Genomic DNA, 20267 nt, shown 5'->3' with positions numbered 1-20267 from the left:
TTACCCTCCCTCCACACCTCGCTCCCCTGCGGCAGTAAGTGGCACAGAGCAGTCGAGTTCATTCTCTAACATGAGCGGCACTCACCGTGACCTTGGAAGTCAGTGAGACAGGTGATGACATGGGAAGCACGAAGGACATGCTCCTTGGAATTAAACGGATCCTGGCTCCATGTCGGGCCCTGTCACTTGTGAGCTGGCACACCTGGGCAGGCCCCGCATCACCCGTCTCGGTTTGCCCGTCTCGGAGTTAACCTAAGGATGACAATCTCACAGAGTTTGGGGAGAATGAACGGAGAAGCTGGTTGTGCAATAACCTAAGTGTCTGACACACAGTAGGTCCTCAACAAACAATCCTGAATATTATCCCCATTTTAGGATTACAGACAGCAAGGCTCAGAAAGGTTAAGTGATGGTCCAAATTTCACATACTAGCAAATGGTGGAACCGGAAAAAGAACTCTAACTCATCTGTCATCCAGGAGGAGAGATTTTCTGGGCATCTTCTATAAGCTTGTCACTGTGTGGGACAAGTCACAGACCCCCCCACGAGGACCCCAGTCAGGAGCACCTGCAATTAGAATTCTGCTCCCCCCGCTGGAAGCTCAGAGCCGTGATGGGAGGTTCAGTTGGTGGTGGGAAGAGCCCAGGCCCTCACACACACAGCAGGAAAGGTTCGTATCCCTGCTGTGAGGACCTATGGTTTTCAGCCGACTTACCCATTTGGCGGAGGCAGGTGGAAATGAGCGGGAAAGGCAGACTGGCCATGGTTATTGGTGCAATGGGCTTTCAGGCTTACTGGTCTCAGCACCAGGCTGGCCACACACACCATCCCTCTAGCAGTTTCTGCCCTGCCCCAGGAAGACTCCTGGAGGAGACCCACAGTGAGAGGGGCTGGGTAGCTCAGGGTCTTCCTCCTAGATAGGCCACCCTCTCTTGGCCAGCTGCAACAGGACAGCATTCGGACTCAAACCATCCATCCTTCCATCCCTTCCCCGCACGATACCCCCAGCAATACCCCAACCTTCTCCAAGACCTCCTGGCCCAAGTCACCCTGAAGTTTCTGCGAGAAAGTTCCTGTGAGTGGGGGACCAGAAATCTCAGAGTGGTGGGGAGTCAGACTCCTTCTTTCCTTCCTTCCTTCCTCCCTCCTTCTTTCCCTCCTTCCCTCCTTTTTTTCTGTCTTTCTGTCTTTTCTTCCTCTTCTTCTTCTCCTCCTCCTTCTTCTTCTCCTTTTCCTCTCTCTCTCCCCCCCCTCCCCCTACCCTTCTTCCCCTTCCACTAATGTATCCAGTATTTCCTGAACCTCCAATTCTGTGCCAGAGAGAGTGAAAAGCCCCGGGATACAATGGATAATAGAAGATACAGTTACTGCCCACGTGAAGTTCCAAGCCTAATGGAAGACACACATTAATTTATTTAATCGTGTGCTAAACTGCCATGGTGACAAGCGCTATGCCAAGAGATCCCTGGTACTATGAAAACCTGCACCAGGTAACAGGCCAGAAAGGAAGGAAGAGAGGTCTGAGCTGGGAGCAGAAGGAACTGTAGGAATTAACTAGGGGTTGGGTGGGACGCATTCCAAGCAAGGAAAATAAAACAGGTTCGCTTGTAAATAGTGCACTGGACATTTAATGTGATTTTGTGTTTATGATAAACATTAATTGCTTCCATTAATTAAGGACCTACTGTGTGCTGGGACCAAGCACTTTTCATGTGGAGACTCATTTATCCTCACCACTCTTGGAGGGAGGCACTCTAACCCTTTCCAGGTGAGGGAAAAAGGCACTCAGAGGCTAGACTCATTCAAGGGCCTGCAGCCTGAGCAGGTGAGAACAGAGGTGGCCCGGCCCTCTCTGGCTCAGAGCCCTGCTCAGGACGGAACACACAGCCCCGCCCAGACCTGGTGATTGACATGTCTGCGCTCAGGGATTGTCTGCGTTGACTGCTGAAAAACAGAGTGGTACAAAAATTGAATGTGAAGACTGCTGTTTTTCATTGACTTCGGCTTAAGATTTGGGGTAATTTTCCCTTGAAATTTTCCCATTCTAAACAATACAAGAGAATCTGTGTTGCGTTGTTAGGCAGAAACAAGCTTGGGCAAGTTGTTGCAGGATGGTTTCCATTCTGAACCAAGACAGTGACATTCCAGACCCCCCTGCCCCCCCGGCAGTGAAATGTGGGTGCACCTCAGTGTGCTCTGCCCCCGGCAGTTGCAGCTGTCACTGATACCATCTGTAGCCACGTGCACGTGCACACACAACAGCCGGCTGCCTGCCAGGTGGGCCACATGTCGTGTCTGGAGTGCTTTACATTCATTAATTCCCTGAATCCTTACAGCTGCAGGATGCAGTCCTGTTGTTATCCCAGAGCCTGCGTGGGGAAGAGCTGGGAGGTGGTCTTGGATAGTCCAATGCAGAGCCCAAGCGGCCTCTACCTTTTATTCCCAAAGGTTCTCTGTCGTCCTCTGTCATGCAGGGTGTCATGCAGGGTCTCAGCTCCCGCTCCCCGCATAAGAACGAAGGATATGGTGAGGCCAAAAAGGAACACCACGGAGTCATAGATAGGGGAGTCACACCACTATATTCTTGCTGGCGGCTGGGATGGAGACACAGGAAGCAGGAGCCACACGATCCGCAACCTGCCGTCCACTTCTCTGCCAACCGACCCCACTTGCTAACTTCAATTCGTTCTTGCTAGCTCAGCCACCATCTTCTTGCTAGCCTCCATGTTCTGCTAGAGTAGCCATGGCAGTTATATTAGTGGCCAATGGCTCACTGGTTACAGCTGACAGCCAACTAGCCACAGCTGATGGCCATCCGATCACAGTTGATGGCCATTTACTACCCGAGCCAGCACATTTCCACGTGAGGGCGAGAACCTGGAAACTGCACTCCTGGCTCTGTCCCCACATCCTCCCAGGAGCCCCCGTGGTACTTACTGTCTCCATCACGGTAAGGAAACTGAGGCTGTGCAGGATTAAGGGTTTCTTCAAGGTCACACAGCTGGTTGGTGCCTGCGAAGCCCAGAGCCTTTCCCAGGCACCGACTACTCGAGTCCACCCTCAGGCCTGGGGGGTAACACTGGACCCAGGAAACGGACTGCTGAGAGGCCTAGGAGCAGACGTTTGCAGTTAGGAAATAAATAATCCAAACCCCTAGCATCAGGGTATTGGGCTGGTGCCACCACAAGCCACGGCCCTGGGTTTAATTACCCTGCCTGCTTGTCGGTGAGTTAGCCCCGCTCTGGGCAGCAAGCTGTGATGTGCCCAGGAGCCGCCAGACATGGCCCACCTGGGGACTCCTTAAGATGGAACAAAGGACTGGAGCCTGTGCCTGGAAGCCCAGGTGGAAGTGTCATTCCCAAAGAATGTTAGAGCACTCACTCACTGCTGTGCCTGAGTCACACCCAGCACTTTAGAATTTATCCCCTGAGGGGTTGGCAGGAAAAGGAGCGCCAGGAATAACCCCTGGAGTCCTCGCCCTAAGCTTCAAATTTGGGGGCTAGGGCCTATGGCCCCTGGGAAGCCAGCAGCCAGCACCTTTGGCTGAAGAACAGATTAACATCTGATCAGTGGATGTGTCATCCTTCCCTGGCAGCTTCTAAGATGGCTTATTGGCAACATTGGGCCCCTCTGGGCCCTGCCCAGTCTGCTGACCTCGGCCGCTCCCATGGCTGTCATCTGGGACCCTCTGCTCAGGCAGGACACGAGGAACAGCATGGCAGGGAGGTACGGGGTTCCAAGGTGTGGAAGGGGGACCCCAGGACGGGTGGGAGGCATAAATGAGGTGTGACATGGCCTTGAGATGGGGTAGTACATCACCTTTCTGATGACTATTTCATGACATAAAGAAAAGCTTGTAAGGTCATTTCCATTGTCATACGCACCCTGTCCCGTGACTCAGAGGGAACACGCCAACATGCCGACCCGTTATTTCTGAGTGGTGCGATTTAGTGAGACTTCTTTTTCGTGTCATTCTTCAGTTTCTGGTCTGTTACAACCCCCGTATGTTTCTTACATAAGAATGAATGTAAAAGAAAAAAAGGTAACGGCTACAATGAATGTGACCTTGGGAGTCAAACAAACCTGAGTGTACATAGGGGCTCCCCAACCCGCTACTTGGATGATCTTGGACGTCATGGTGTCCCTTGGAGCCTGACGTTCCTCATCTGAAAAATGGGGCTGAAGGAGACCATCACACAAAGTGCCTCACTCAGTGCTGCCAGTTATTCTTAAATGGCCGACGCTCTCTTCCTCATCATGTCCTTTGTCCCAGGAAGGTCCCGCCTAACCCAACACCTGTCACCCGTCGAGAGGACCCATTTGCCTCCAGTCCCTCTCTGCTGAGGCTGGCAGGGGAGAGAAAGGTTCCACTGGGAGCCCGTTGCTGAGTGAAATCAAAACTTGTGAAACCCCTGGGTTGCTTCCTTCTGCGTTTGAAAGAACGGTTGGCCCCATTTGAGGAAGAGGTTATAGGAGGGAGGCTTTCGGGACAGAAGTAAGAAGCTGCACATGCGTGTGGCCGCTTCCCTTGCTTCCTCATTTCTGACTCTGTCTGGATGTAAGTGTTCTCTGCACTTCCGAGGAATCCAGGCATCTCTTTTTATATAAATAACATCTTTATTGAGATGTAAGTCACATACCATAAAATTCACCCATTGAAAGTGTTTAATTCAATGTATTTCAGAGTTGTACGACCACTGTCAGTTTTAGAACATTTTAAAAAGAAATGCCTGCCACAGTAGCAGTCTTTACCTCCTCCCCTCGACCCCAGGCGACCCCTAATCTACTTTCTGCCTCTGGAGATGGGCCTTTTCTGGACACTTCACGCCTGAATGCAGTCATACTGCGGGTGTTCTCTTACGACTGGCTTCTTTCACTTAGCATCAAGTTTTCCAGGTTGACCCCTGTCACGGCTTGTATCGGCACCCTATGCCTTTGTATTGCTGAATAATATTCCATTGTATGGAGTTGCATTTTACTTATCCATTCACCAGCTGGTAGACATTCAGCATCTGTTTTGAATTTAACATATTCACTGTAATGATGGCTGTGAGCTGCTGAGTACCTACCATGTGTAGGCACTTGACCTAATTTCTCATCCTTACCACAGTTCAGGGAGGAAGCTCTATTTCTTCCATCATACTGATAAACAGACGTACAGGTGAAGTGGCCCATCACTCAGTCACACGGAGCGGGGATGAAAACAGGGCTGGGCTGGCCCCCCAATTCATGTTATTCCCACGGCACCAGGCTGCCCCACCACCCATATGCTCTGCTCTCTCCTCCCGGTGGGCTCTGAGGCCAGAAGAAGAAAGAACCCACTCACTTCTCGATTGCTGTTCAACAAGCCCTAACTGGCGTCATGTCACGGAGCACACAATGGTCACTGAGCCAGTGAGACCCAGGTGCCACCTCCTGGAGCTTGCTGTCCAGGTTAGGAGAGGTTGTCATGCGAGGAAGCAGTTTCCAGAAAGGGTGTGATCAAATGCCAGGAACTCAGAGCTGCTGGAGAGCCCAAAGAAAGATTTTTGGAGGAGAAAGCATTTTGAGCAGGACCCCAGCAGACTAGGCAGGTTTCCTGCAGAGATGGGGTGAGCTCCCAATGCAAAGGAAACTGGTGTGTTTCCAGACCCAGAGACCAGGGACCTGGGGCTACCGGGATGAGCTGTTTCCCTGGAGGTGGGAGGTGAAGAGGTCAGGGGACAGGTTGGAATCACACTGCTGAGAGCCTTGAATGCCAGGCTGGAAACTAGGCTTTCCCCCTGGACATCAGGGAGCCATCGAAAGTTTTTGAGAAAGATAAGATCACAGACATCCATTAGCACTCTGGTGTCAGTCTTCAGACCCAGTGTCATGCAGGGTCTCTGGTCCCGCTCTCAGACACACAATATGGCGAGGCCCAAAAGGAACACCAACAGAGCCATGGATGGAGGATTCATACCACTATAGTCTCTCTGGAGACTGGGTTGGAGATACAGGAAGCAGGCTCCACATGATGCGTGATCTGCATCCGCCATCCCCTTCTCTGCCAACCAACCAACCCCACTTGCTAGCTGCAATCCACACCTGCTAGCGTAGCCACGGCAGTTATATTAGTGGCTAATGGATAACTGGTTACAGCTGATGGCCAACTAGTCACAGCTGACAGCCATCTACTACCCTAGTCAACACCTTTCCACATGAGGCTGAGAGCCTGAAAACTGCTCTCTGGGACTCTGGCCCCACACCCAGGTTCCTAGGCCCCTGGAAATTACCCTTCAGGAGTTCAGAGAAGAGCTGGCTTCAGACCCTGTGCATGTCCGTATCCTCAGCACCTGAAACTTACCTGACCTGTTGTAAGGGCTCGATAGACATTCATTGACAATGACAATAAATGAATGAATCTGCCTGCCAGCCCCCTTCCCCTGACCATCCTCTCCCAGTCCTTCTCAGGCCTACGTGGAATGGAACACACAACGTGTCCTGTGTTCTCCCATCTCGCCCACCTGCCATCTCTCTCCCTCTGGGTCCCTGGCCTTCTCCCTCCTTGCTGCCCATTTCTCTCTGGTCATGAGTAAATAAAGGAACAAATGCTCATGTGCTCCAGCCACGTGCCAGGCGGTAGCAATTACTTTAAATTCTCGCAAACACCCTCGGGGTAGAAATGATTAACTGCATTTTGCAGGTGAGGAAACTGTGATCCAGAGACGTGAAGGCACGTGCCCAGATGCTGAGTGGCAGAAGTGAGACTCACACCTGGACCTCCTGACTCCACCTAGTGCTTCCAGCTGGGGTTGTGGACTGTCCAGGTGGAGGCGGGTAGGGAGGAAGAGGAGGCAAAGGAAGAGATTCCTGGGGGTGGGGGATGGTCCAAAGCCCGACCAGGTGGTCAGATCCTAGTCTCGGGGCTCCTACCCCCCTCGGGGTCCAGCGGCCCCACCAGGACACTGCATCCAGATTCTTCCATCTCCACTCCAGCATTCACTGTCCCAGGCTGGTGCATGAGGCAGGCACACACGTGCACACACACACACACACACACACACACACAAAACAGCCCCAAAGGCTGGAGAGGAGGAGCAGTAGTTGCCTTAGGCAGAGATGCTTTATTTATCTGCAAAATTATCCCCCAGAGAAAAATTTTATATGATGGCCAAAGTAAATAATCATCCCCCTTCTTGAAGACGAAAACATGCCCAAAAGGCTTTGCCAGAAATCCTGCAGTCAAGCAGGCCACCTGGTTCCCAAGGCCCTGTGGGTGGCCTGACTCTCTGTTCTTAAAACCTTCAGGAACATTAGCTCCAGAAAGAACCTCCAGCTCCAGAACCGTCTCATTTCACAGATGGGAAAACTGATGCTCAGGCCAGAGAAAGGTCGGCCAAAGGTCAAGCAGCATCAGTGGCAGACCTGGGATTCAGGCCCAGGGGCCCCCATCCACCCCGTCTGCTCCTCTACCTCCCCAGGCTTGCCACCATTCTCTCACCAAGGCTGTGCCTTTGAGGGCGAACTGGGTGCCATCTCTAGACACCAGGTGGCATAGCTGAGGCCCAGAAAATCACCCAGCAGCTCGGAGCCCAGGCACACGAGGGCTTCAGGGCCAAACAGGCCTAGAGAAGTAGGTGACACACCTTCTCTCCCATCACATCACCTCCCTTCAGGCCACGTCTGCCACAGCCATATGCTTCCTTCCTGCTGTGGAACTAAGGAGAACTTCCACGTGCCTTTGCTTTCAGTCTGTACGAGGTCAATCAGCTTGGCAACTGAGATTCTTTTCTTACTGATCAAAACTCTTGGCTGGTAGTTAAATACAGCTTGTTTTTTCTTTTAAGGAAAAATAATGGGTACTTAATACAAATAGCTTGGGTGGGCAAAGTCTTTCTGGACACAGGGTCCTCTAAGGTGAGCACAGGTGAGCAAAAGCATCTGCAGGGCTGAAAATCAAGGGCTTCTGAGCTAGGCTGTTGCAGGAGGGTTTCTTTCCGCCGGCACTCATGGTACACCAGGAAGGGGTGGGCGAATGTCCGAAGAGTGAAAAGCACCAACATCACATTCACCTGGAGGAGGAGAGGAGGCATGAGGAGAAGTCCGGGGACCCAGAGCAGCACCAGCGAAGGGACCAGAATTCTGTCCGGTTCGTTGTTTTCTACTCAGACACTACAGCGCCCCAGAGGAAGGAGCAGAGGTTAGTGTTCATTCTGCCCTGTGAAGTAGGGTGGGGGAAGAATATCATGTCCATTTCACAGGTGAAGAAACAGAGGCCTCGAGAGCATTTAACGATTTGCACAAGATCACACGGGAAGTTGGTGGCGGCACAGGCTAGAACACACGTCTCCTGAATATTAACTGAGGGTCGTCCCGTGTCACAATCAGGGAATTTTCCTCAGTGTGTTAAGTTCAGTCCTTTTTTCTTTCTTTCTCTCCTGACGGATTTAACTTCTGTTCTACACTTTGCTGAGCTGTTTGAAATGAGGGCAACAGAGCTGTGCCATGGTCAGGACACTGCCACGTGTGGTGGTGCCCCCTGCTGGGGGCCCACAGAGTTGCCCCAGTCTGGCCGTCCTTGGTCGTCTAAGGCCACCACCCCGCCCCTCTTCACAGTACTCATGTAGAACCGTCATCGTGGAGGGGGCTTTTGATGAGGGTGAAGATGGGGAACTGGAGCAGAGACACGATGGCTGACAGGGCCATCAGTAGCCCAAAGAGCTTCCCAAAGTGCTCCGAAGGGAAACTGGGGAGAGACAAGGGGCTTGCAGTGAGCTTCAGGGCCAGCACCTATAGAGTAGGAACTTGCCCTTCCTCGTGGGCCTTTGTCAGCCACTTGCTTCTGACTCCTCTGTCCTAGGCCTGCCTTCACCCACCTACCCACCCCCTTTGCCTTGGCTCAGGTTTTTAAACCACAGAACACAGAGAGGGCATTGCACTGGGCCCTGGGAAAACAGCAGGGACCCAGACATGGGCTGTGCCCCAGGGAGGTCTCAAGGAAAAGACAGAACACATACCCAGATCATTGTATGCCAGGTGACATGTACCCTATCAAAAGAAGCAAGGCTAGAGTGCGTGCCAAGAGCACAAAGAAAGGAACACAGTTTCTCTCCAACTCATTCCTGGGAGAGTTGGAACAGAAATGGGCCCTGGAGGGTGAATAGGAGTTCACAGATAGACAACAGAGGCAGAGGGGAGAGCCGACATGAATGCTCTATCCCTCCCCCCAGCCCCCCTCCAGGCATCGCCCCCACACCTGCTCCCAGACCCTGTCTCCCCCACCTGACCACCTCCAGGTCTATCCTCCCCTCCCAGTTCCTTACCTCCAGCACACTTCTTTTTGCCCCAGTGTGTCCCCCATTAGGTAACACACCCCAAGCCCACTTATGCGAGGGTAAGAAAGACAGCACTGCCCCTGTAGAGGAAGGAGCGGCTGATCACTTGCAGGATGAAAGTGACATACTGGACGGGACGACGTGGACCAAGGCACAGAGGGCACCAGCGAAAGCACCACTGATAAAAGGGCCGCCGCAGAGGCCGAGAAACCTGGTCCAAGGGAGAAGAGGAGGGACTGGGTTGGCGGGGCACCATGGAGGGCAGGGAGGGGGCAAGAAGATGGGGAGAAAGGGAGGAGCCACCACCCACCCAACCATCCAGGCAGCAACCTGGGGTCATTCTTGATTCATCCTCTCCCACATGCCCCATCTCCCATCCATCAATAACTGCTGATAATTACCTCCTAAATATCACTCCTCTCCATCCCCACTGACTCATCTTGTAGGCCGCCAGCAACTCGCTCATACATTATTACAATGGCCTCCTAACAGGCTCCACATCTGCTCTGCCCCCTGACAACCCAGAGCCAGATAGTCCAAGTAGCATTACTGGTCATAGCAAAAGACTGGAAACCTTCCAAATAGCCCTCAAGAGGGGAATGCTGCATGAACCATGTTGCAGCCACATAATAGAGAACTAGGCAGCGGCTAAAGGAGTGAGGGCAGGGCCCCGCTGTGGAGCAGGACGGGGATGAGGAAGAAGTGAAGAAACAAATTGGAGTCACGATAGCCAAGCTGACGAAAGTCAAGGGGGCTGAAACATGAGAGAAACGATTTTATTTTTCTGAAGCCTGGGAATGTGCTTTAGAACGTTTCAGTTGTGCATCAATGGCTGGAGGTATGTAGGTGACCCTCTGAAGGACTTAGGAGAAAGAATGGTCACGTGTCCAGACCACCAGACATCTGGAGGATCACTAGCTCAGACCAAGCTAAGCAGACAGGACTGATTTTTCTCAAGGATGTGCTTTTTACCATAAAAACTATCCACCTTTTCTTTTTCTTTGGAACACCCTGGGTATTGCCTGGTAGTGCTTCCAGAATTGTAATTTGCTCACTTAAGACCCTTGAATAAAACTTTGTCACTTAATTTTAGTGAAGTCTCCTGATTCATTCAAGCTTGGTCGACAGTTACCCAGAAAGAAAACTACAGAACAGGGTGTGCAATACACTGCCATTGATCTAAGAAAGGGAGAAAGTATATTTATATATGGTCTTTCTTTAAGTAAAAAAAAACAGTGAAAATAATTACCAAGGAGAGAGTAAAGGAATGGAGTACAGGAAATAGTGAGGGAAACTAAATTTCTTTGAATACATCTTGTTTCACAGTTTTGGCTTTGGAAAAATGTAAATGTTTGATATGTAAATGTTTTAAAAATAATAGGAAGAAAAGAAGAAAAGCAATGCCCCAGAATTAGAAACAAAATGAAACCAATGAACATAACTTTATATCAAGTTGATGACTTATAACAAACAGTAATTGACTACATCTCTTGTGGGAGATAATCTAAGGATGAAAATGGAAAGGAGGGAGGGAAAGAGGAAAGAAGAAGGAGGAGGAGGAGAAAAGGAAAGGAGAGAGGGAGGGAAGGCAGGCAGGAAGGAAGGGCCAACAGCACGTAGCAATTGTATTATTAATAGTATTGACATTGCTAAACCAGCACTTATGTATGAAATATGTTTTTAAAATATGATATATATGTGGATATGTATATAGTATATTGTGTATGTACGAGTATATAGTATATAGTGTATCAGTATGTATAGTTAGAAATCAGGAGTATTGCTAGGAACCATGATTTTCAGAGGGAGAAAAATATATACAAACGTAGAAACAAGGAAGTAAAATTTGAGTTAAAATATCAGTATTAGGTATTCACGATGTTCTTTTTCACCTGAAAAATGTATGTATATCTTACCTCTATCCAAGGCCTAAAAGCAGTGACAACCCAGGAGAACTAGAAGCATTAGCATCCAGACCGCAGCCTCTGAGTACCATTTCCCGTTACAGGGACCCAGGGCTACTTGGAGAAATGGCTGGTTTCAAGTCTGGAATATACGCGATGAAATGGACCTACACGTCTCATTGTGCTAGAAAGTAAAGACACTCTCTAAAACTGATAGGATTACGTCTAAGAGACACAGATACTAGATTGATAAGGTTCCCAGTGGCCAAAGATGGGACAATTTGAACATCAAGAAGAATTGTGATAGAAATGGACTGAAACACATTCAAAGATATTTAAAACGAGACTTTCAAAGAGGAACAACGAGCAGTCACCCCTAGAGGTTGCTAAGGCAACTTCATTTTTATGACATGGAAATAGAGGAAAAACCAAGCATTTATTTCTGGGTAACAAAATAGATAATGAGGGAAAGTTTTTCTTTCTAGAGGAATTCTAGAAGCAGAAGGGAAGATAGAAATAGAAAATCACCATTTTGCAGCCCTAATAGAATTACGGGTGTGGGCATTGATCATCACTGACTGCTAACATCATCAGGCAGGCAGCTGATGGGAAACCTTATACACGAGCCGATCAGACTGCCGATGTCGGAACCGTTGATCAATCTTAACATCATAAAACAGGAACAGCCGGGACCGGGGCCTGCTGATGGGAGCCCGTTGGAAGCCCACGGCTCTGCATGTGACTCATTCTTGCCAAAAAATATTAAACTGAGTCTCCTAGGCTTCCAACTTGCCCGTTCACAGAAAATACCTAGTCAAAAAGACATTTTTAAATGCCATGAAAGGGATGCCAAATCCAAAATGTGGGAAGTTTGACGGGCCAAATGACCCAGGATCTTCAACAAATAAACGACCAGAAAAACAGAAAAAAATTGAGATGGGGACACACATTTCAAAAGATATAAAAGGCACATCAACCAAATACATCGTGTAGACCCTAATTTGAACAAACCAATTGTAAAAAGACGTACTTGAGACAACTAGGGAAATTTGAACAGAACCGCATATTAGATAGTATCAAGAAACTATTGGGATTGTTTCAGGTGTGATAATGATATTATAGTGAGGTGTACATAAAAAAGGCCTTATTTGTTAGAGATACTAACTGAAGTATTTACAGATGAAATGACTTGATGTCAGAGATTTGCTTTAAAACACTCCAGCCTGGGTAAGAGACTGCAGTGCCGGGGAGTGGGTGAGGTATGGATGAAACTGTAGGAGAAATGTTACTCTCTGCTTTTGTCCCTACTGACCCAGACACCCTCAGCTTAAAATACCTCCGCGCCCCTCCATTCCTCCACACTTTCAAGGGTCACGTATGAGCAAGCTCCTCAGCATGGCACGCTGCCTGCGTCCCCGAAAATAAGACCTACCAAACAATCAGCTCTAATGCGTCTTTTGGAGCAAAAATTAATATAAGACTCAGTATTATATATTATATTATATTATATTATATTATATTATATTATATTATATTAATTATATTAAGACCCGGTCTTGTATTATAGTAAAATAAGACTGGGTCTTACGTTAATTTTTGCTCCAAAAGACGCATTATAGCTGATTATCCGGCTAGGTCTCATTTTCTGGGAAACATGGTACTTCTCTCTCTCCAAACCTCCACCCCCCCACCACGCCCCCAGGGCTCTGTGCCCTGGCCCCAGATTCCTCAATGTTTCGCTCTCTCCTTCACTGGCTTGACCCCATTGTATTCCTGGGCCACTCTCCTAGGCCCTCCTCTTCATCTCCTCACTTCTTACTCACTCTTTAGGGTTCAGGTTAGATGTCACTTCCTCCAGGAAGCCTTCCTGGACACCAATCCCATCCTCTTTCGGAACAGGTTATCTGCTCTTCTTCTTCGTGTCCCCATAGCCCCTCTGGGTTTACTTCACAGATTGTAGTGCCTTTCTCCACTCTCTAGTCTGAGAAAAGCTTGAGAGCAAGGATATAACTGCCTTGCCCATTGTTGAATCTGGAACTATGGCCGGCACATAATTGGCACTCAGTGACTAGTGGATGGTTGGATGGATGGATGGATGGATGGATGGATGGATGGATGGATACAAGTAGAAAAGGATTAAGAACAAACGAGAAGGTGGGCATGGAGGTAAATGAAGATCTCTCCCATCCTGGTTCCCTGATCCTCTGATGCCTTGGTCTCACCCATATTTCGTGCTTCCTTCTGGTACTTCTGTTTAAGACAGTGCATGAGCAGACCATTCCAGGGGGCACACAGCACTCCAAAAAACTGAGTAATGGCAACGGCGTTTGTGTAGCTGCTGACTGCAGAGGACAGAGAGGGGTGGGATGGGGAGTAAGACATTTCCAGGATTGCCTTACAGCACAGGATTCTCCCACCTGCCCATGACTGTCTGACCCTCCTCTCCATACCCCTGGCCCTGCTGCACATCGCCCTGCTGAGCTTAGCACCCTGCACCCTCGAAGTTCCAAGTCCTCAGCTGGGATGTGCAGATGGGCTGCCTCCCCGCCCTGTCACATACCTAGCACCCTGTCCCCAATGGCCAGGTTGGTCAGCAGAGAGTTGAGGGTGCCAATGAAGAGGTAGGCCATAGCTGTACCACAGACAGCCATACCGGGTGCCCGGCGAAGCGCTGAGAGAGAACATGGCTCCAGAAAGAGCGGGGTTCCGGGCGCTTCCCTGGTCCTGGGATCTCTGTTGGGGAAAGGAGGGTCTGTGTATGAATTACAAGGCAAGGAGAGGGCTGGGCTGGGTGAGAGCCTGAGGTCAGAGCTCACCTTCCATTCGCACCTCCTAGATCTCATCCACGTGCTCTCCTAGCTGCTGCAACTCGTACACCCCACCTCCACACCTTGGTCTTCCTGGCCCTGCCCCCTTGCATGACGCTCCCTCCCTGGGGTCTGCTCTGTCTGCTGAAAACCGATCTCTTTCACAGCTTGGATTCAACGCCACTTCTTACACTAACATTTTCCTGATCTTCCTCAGCCAGGATGGTGAAAAGAAAATGAGGAGGGAAAGGGAAGGAAGGGGAGAGGAGATGACATGAGGGGTCGTGGCAGATAGCTCCACACCCAACCCCTTCTTTTGGTCCCAGGATCCTGGTTTCTGCTGGAAATCTCCCCTGCCCTATTCTTCATGGTCCCAATGGGACTGTGAGTTAAGTGTTCTTTCTGTTCCTCACCCACCGTGGACCGATTTGATCATTCTCCCTTGAGGGGCACACTGGCCGCAGCTTTAGACTGAGATCCCAGAGGTATCGTGGTTCTTCTCTCCCTGGAGCCCGGCAAGTTCATTTCCCCCTTGATTTGGGGAGCTTTCCAGAATCCTGTTGTTTCTACCTTAGCCAACAGTGGTTTGTGATGTTTATACCAAAGACTCCAGACAGATAGAGGAGGGAAAAGAGGCGGCAATGGACATGGGACAGTGAGAGAAGGCAGACCCAGGGGACCTGAAGCAATAGGGACAAATAAGCCAGACTAGCATTGAGGAGTACAGCGAAGGGAAGGCAATGATGGAAGACTGAATGCAGGGCCAGGCGGTGTGATAGATGAGAAAGAAAGGAAAGAGGGACAGAGAACAGAGAGGGGATGTAAGCCTTGCGCCTCTCTGAACCTCCTATGAAATGAGGGGCTGAAGAGATCCTCCAGGTCCTTTCTCCACTTGAACTTTCCTGAGTCTGAGTTCCTGGGAAGCTCTGGAGGGAGGGAAAGGCCAGGCTCTGAAGGCAAAAGGGCTTCCCAGCAGGGCTCCCCTTCCTTTGGTGACAGGAATTCCTTTGACTGTGGATGTAGCTTTTCAGGCTCAGTTTTTTCCTTCTTCTCGTCTCTGGTGCCATTCCCAGAGCACAGGCTGTGGAAACCGAAGCCCCACCAGCCCAGCCCAGGCCAGGTCAGGGACTGCAGACTGAGCATGAGACTCAGGCTGGCGGTAAGAGTGCAGTCAGCACCAAATGTCACTGCACATTGAAATCACCTTTTAACAACCGCAGTGTGCAGGTCACAGCCCAGACCAGTGAAATCAGAATGCTGGGGTGTGAGAGCCAGGCTTCCATAGTTTTTGATCTCCATGTGATCCAAGTGATTCTAATAGGCAGTGAAGTTTGGAAATCACTGGAAATGTAGGAAGAGTAGGACAGGCCTGGGTTCAAATCCCAGCTCGGCCTCTTCCCAGCTGGCCACATGGCTCAACCCTCCCCTTTCTGAGCCACAATTTTCATACTGGGAAAATGGAGATGAGGGAATGTATCCGAGAGGATGCTCGCAAGATGAAACCAGAGAGCACATGGAGTCTGCACATGGTAAGCGAGCGGCACATGTCATGTGTGCCCTCCCTCTACTGCTCGTGGTGATAGACTGCAAAACAGTCACACGTCGTCACCTCCTCTGTGCCCCACCCTTTGCAATGGGACTGCAGCCTTGACTATTCCCTACCCCCTGAATCTGGGCTGGTGTTGTCATGGATGTGCCATTTCCAACCCTCAACTTTAAGAAAACCTGGGCACTTCTACACTTTCTCCTGAAACCACTCTGTGAACAAGCCCAGGCTAGCCTGCTAGAGGATGAGAGCCAGGTAACCCAGATACCCCTGTCACCCCAAATGACTGCCAGACAAACTCCATGTGAGGGAGGCCATCGGAGACCAGCCGGCCCCCAGCTAGCCCACCAGATGATCGGGACATGAGTGAGCCTGTCATCCAAGTCTGTCCCTGATCAGTGGAACTAGTCAGCTACCCACAGGTTTGTGAAAAAATAATAAATGCATAATATTCTAGGCCACTGAGTTTGGGGGTGGCTTGTTATGCAGCAATAGCTAACGGATAGACCCCTGTTCTAGTCCTCTCTTGTGACAGGTTTCCTCTGCCCTGCTGTAACCATGTCCCCTGCTTCCTACCCCAGGTCAGGTGAGGGGCTCTGGTGACAATCCTTACCCGTAGCTGTAGTTGGGGGGCAGTGGGTAGGAGGTGTGTCCCTGGGGCATCAGGAGGAAGGTACGCCCAACAGGCCAGGCACTGCAGACAGAGAGGAAGATGGGGTCCCTGAGGCTGATGCCCTGCTCATAAAGGAACTGCAGAAAAAGAAGGGAAGTCATTGTGACAGCTGTGGTCACAGCAGCAAATTCACAATATCCAAAAGGTAGAAGCAAGCCACGTGTCTGTCACAGATGAATGGACAAGCAAAATGTGGTCTAGCTATACAGTGGGACGTTATTTGGCCTTAAAAAGGAAGGAGACCCTGACATGTGCTACAACATGGATGAAACTTGAGGACATGATGCTAAGTGAAATAAGCCAGTCACAAAAGGACAAATACCCACTTGGTAAGCGAGCGGCACATGTCATGTGATCCCACTTATAAGAGGTACTTGGAGTAGCCAAATTCACGGAAACAGGAAGTAGAATTGTTGTCACACAACAGCCTAGCCGATTGTGCCCCCATGTCTTTCCTTAAGGAAAGAAGAGTCTGTGAGACTGTGCCTTTTTGGGACTTTGTTTTATCTTGATGTTTTACACCTCATGTGTCTATCTAGTCTCCAAAAGAGGGTTTGCAGCCAATGACGAGTAAGATTCCCCACGGGGGGGGGGGGGGGGAGGGGGACAACTCAAGCCAGGAGGAACCGTGTGGAGACCCCCGATGAGCTGCCTTAGAAAGATCTGGGAAGGGGCCTTGCCTCCCCTTCCCCCTGCCTGGGAAAAACCACTGCTGACTCTGGTTTTCCCTCTCACCTAATTGGGAGAGAGATCAAGAGAGCGATAAAGATCAAGCCCTCTCTGCTCAGCTCTATGGAGCAGTTTCGACATGTGATATATGTCCCTTAGGGAGTCGCATACCTCACCTCAGTCATCATAGGACTTTCTGCTTCGGCTGTTTGGGGACCAACATAACTGGTTGGGGTTGTCTCTATGACGTGATAAATGAGTCTCACAGACCGTGTCAAAAACAACGTTAGTCCCTTGTATGCGTAGCAATAAAAGCCACCAGTCAGTCCGATTAGGGGCTCCAGTCTTTCATGACTGTGAGACCCCTGGCCTTCTGAGATTTAACTGCATTAAGTCTCTGTTTCTTTCTTTCTTAAAAACTTAACCCAAAGCCTCCCCTTCTCGCACCTTCACTGCCCGTGTTGCGCTGGACGCTGGACGCGACATAGAGTGGTGATTGCCAGGAGCTGGGGGAAGAAGGAATGGGGAGTTATTGTTTACGGGGTACAGAGTTTCAGTTTTACAAGGTTGGAAAGAGTTGTGGAGATGGATGGCGGTGATGGTTGCACAACAATATGAATGAATTTAATGCCACTGAATTGTACACTTAAAAATGGTTAAGATGGTACGTTTCATATTATCCCTATTTTGTCATACACAAAAAAAATAAAGTCAGTGTAAGAAGCAGGGGCAGGGACTCCATTTCCAAGAACGAGTCCTCTTGCCCTCCACCCTGGAAGCTGACCGAGGACGCCTGGCACACACAGCTCTCCCTCAGCCCAGGGCTCACCCAGCGGCGGGGGAGACAGCGTGGCCTTCATCCCACAGCCCTAGAGCGCCTCCGAGCGTGGCATCTCAGAGATCGCCTAACCCACTGCCTTCTGTTTTTCAATAGCAGCAAAGTTCTTTTGTTCAAACAAAATTTGACATAAAAGTTCAACTCACAAACCACATCAGCGGGGAGTGGCCAGTGATCGTCACCTCATCCTCCTTGGTGACTGATATAACATTGAAGGGGACCCCTCAGTGTTCCTCAACAACCAGTTTGGAGACCATCGATCTAGCCCAACCTCCCCGTTTTGCAGACGGTGACAGTGAGGTCCAGAGAGGCGCGATGAAGAGCAGCAGCAAGGTCAGCTGGAACTAAGGACTCCCACTCCTGCTCTGGGACTCTCTCTCCTTTCCACGCTAAGAAGGGGAGAGAGAAAGGAAGTCCCGTCCAGGGGGAAGAGGGACAACCTGGAAAGTGGATCTTGTACCAGAGGTAGGAAGGCTTGAGCAAGTACCTGAGGGGCTCCGTCTCTGGGTGACCCTCCAAGCCAAGCTGCTCAGGAGACGAAGCTGTCTCATGTCTGGGTCGTGAGGCCCAGAGATCCTCTTCTCTTCCCCCATGGCCCACAGGTTGTGCCAGCTGCCTCTGGCCTAACACAAGCCCAAAGGGAAGTCCCAGGTTGGGCAGGTTTCATTGCTTTCACTCAGTCATTCCTCGTGTGCCAGCTTTTGTCCTCCAGCTGGTTGTTTCGTAATTCCGGTATGGCAGCCACAATTCCAGCTATCACATCCTCCCACAACATGCAGAGAGGAAGGGTGGGAAGGAGACCAAGGAGGAAGGTTTTCTTTTTGCTCTGCTCTCACCTTCCATCAGGGAGGAAACTGTCGCTTAAAGTCTTCCAGTATATACCACCTTCATCTCGTTAATAAGGACTGGAAAATATGACCACCTCAACCCATCACTAACCAGGGGAAAAGGGATTGCCAATTGGCTTAGATCAATCAAGATTGATCCCTTGGGCTGCGCACATCACTGCCCAGATGAAATTGTTAGCAATGAAGAAGGTAGAATGGTGCCTGGGTGGACCATTACTAGCCTGGTACCCATCCCCCTGAACCCCAGCGTGAGCCCTCCGGAGAGCTGGAGAGGCCTCTGTGTCTGCCCCTGCAATCCTCACTAGCTATATCTCTCCTCCGTGACCAACCAGATGCATACAGGTGCAAACACTCCATCCCAAAGGGCTCCCACCCTCTGCCCAACACTGGCCCAAGCATATCATAGCCACACCTTCTCTTAGCCTCTGCCCGAAACCCTTTGTAAGTGTAAAGAATGGGGCTTACGTGTCACAAGCTGGGGTTCTAGAACCAGACAGGCCAGGGTTCCAGTCGAAGTATCACATTTACCAGCCGCAGAAGCGTTGGTAGAGAGAAATCATGCAAAGTTCACAAAACAAGTGTCTGGTATATGTAAGGGTTCAATAAATATTGGCTGTTGCTAATTTTTACCTGAATGATAAGGAAGACCGCTGAGGAAGAATCAAATGCCCCATTGTAGAGGGTGATGATGGTTGAGCATTGTTTGCCAAACAGGTTTCCAATCTGGGAACACGTGACCAGCCTGAATCACTTATTTATTCATGAAATAAATATTTCCTGTGCACCCAGCATGTGCCAGGCCCTCCTTATTCCCAGACCACCCTCCAGCCAGGAACTACCGCCCTGGCTTGGGCCAACCCCATGTGAGGCAGCCCATGCAGAAAAGTGCTTGGCCCTCCCCCGCCCTCTCCAGCCTCTTGCCAGGTGCCTGGGATGAAGGCAGGCTCTCACCTGCAGGTTGGTGATCAGAAACAGGAGGCGCCCCCACCCCCCCCACACCCCCCCCACACACACACACAGAGTGAGCATGTGCATGGGCCGGAAGAGCCGCAGCGCTGAGTCTGGACCAATCAAGGGCAGAGGCGGGTCAGGTTACAGGGCGACTGAAACAGGAAGCCTCCAATGCGGCTTCCGCCTGCTCCAAATCCCTGACAACCCTGGGGCAGGGCCCCAATTCTAGCCAGCCCTCCCTCCAGAAGTTGGGGTCTTAGGGTCCTGCTCAGGGCTCCCCCAAATGTCCCCACGGTGGGACCCTGCAGAGGTTTCTGAGCCACCTTCTCGGTCCCAGCAAAGATGGCCCTTGGTCTGTGGCAGGCCTGGATGTTCACAGATAGGGGCGGGACTCAGAGTGACGCCACTGCTCCGCTCCTTCACCAAACACAAGCAATCCTCTATTCACCCTTGACGTTATGGGGCAGAGAAGCCTGGACTCTGCCCCCAAGCCCCGCCTCTAATTCGCTGCGTGACTGTGAGCCAGATTCTGAATCTGTGACTCAGTCACCTCACCTGTAAATGGGAATAACAGTCCCTACTCTGCCTGCTTCCTGGTGTGCTGTGAGATCTGAGACAATGGCCATGGATTGTCCTTTCTTTGTTCATTAAACTTTGAACATTTCCTTTATGCCAGGCATTGTGCTTTTGACATTGGAAATGCAAGATGAGTAAAGAACACTTCTTGCCCTTGAA

The 20267-nt window shown here is 50.4% G+C and overlaps 1 protein-coding gene across 1 annotated transcript in view; it reads right to left on the bottom strand.

Annotated features, from left to right (window-relative positions):
• Positions 1 to 7089: 7089 nt before the first annotated feature.
• SLC43A3 (solute carrier family 43 member 3) overlaps positions 7090 to 20267 on the bottom strand; it is a 48289-nt gene continuing 35111 nt past the window's right edge. Inside the window, 11 exon segments of the mRNA XM_033121416.1 lie at positions 7090 to 8033; positions 8581 to 8707; positions 9335 to 9457; positions 9459 to 9507; positions 13423 to 13542; positions 13761 to 13826; positions 13829 to 13935; positions 14993 to 15088; positions 16167 to 16303; positions 19212 to 19304; positions 19533 to 19642. Of these exon segments, the coding sequence (XP_032977307.1) occupies positions 7761 to 8033; positions 8581 to 8707; positions 9335 to 9457; positions 9459 to 9507; positions 13423 to 13542; positions 13761 to 13826; positions 13829 to 13935; positions 14993 to 15088; positions 16167 to 16303; positions 19212 to 19304; positions 19533 to 19642 (1301 nt within the window). The 3' untranslated portion in view covers positions 7090 to 7760.

The sequence above is a fragment of the Rhinolophus ferrumequinum genome, chromosome 11, assembly GCF_004115265.2.
Source record: "Rhinolophus ferrumequinum isolate MPI-CBG mRhiFer1 chromosome 11, mRhiFer1_v1.p, whole genome shotgun sequence".
NCBI lineage: Eukaryota > Metazoa > Chordata > Mammalia > Chiroptera > Rhinolophidae > Rhinolophus > Rhinolophus ferrumequinum.
This window is presented reverse-complemented; position numbering and strand designations above follow the sequence as displayed.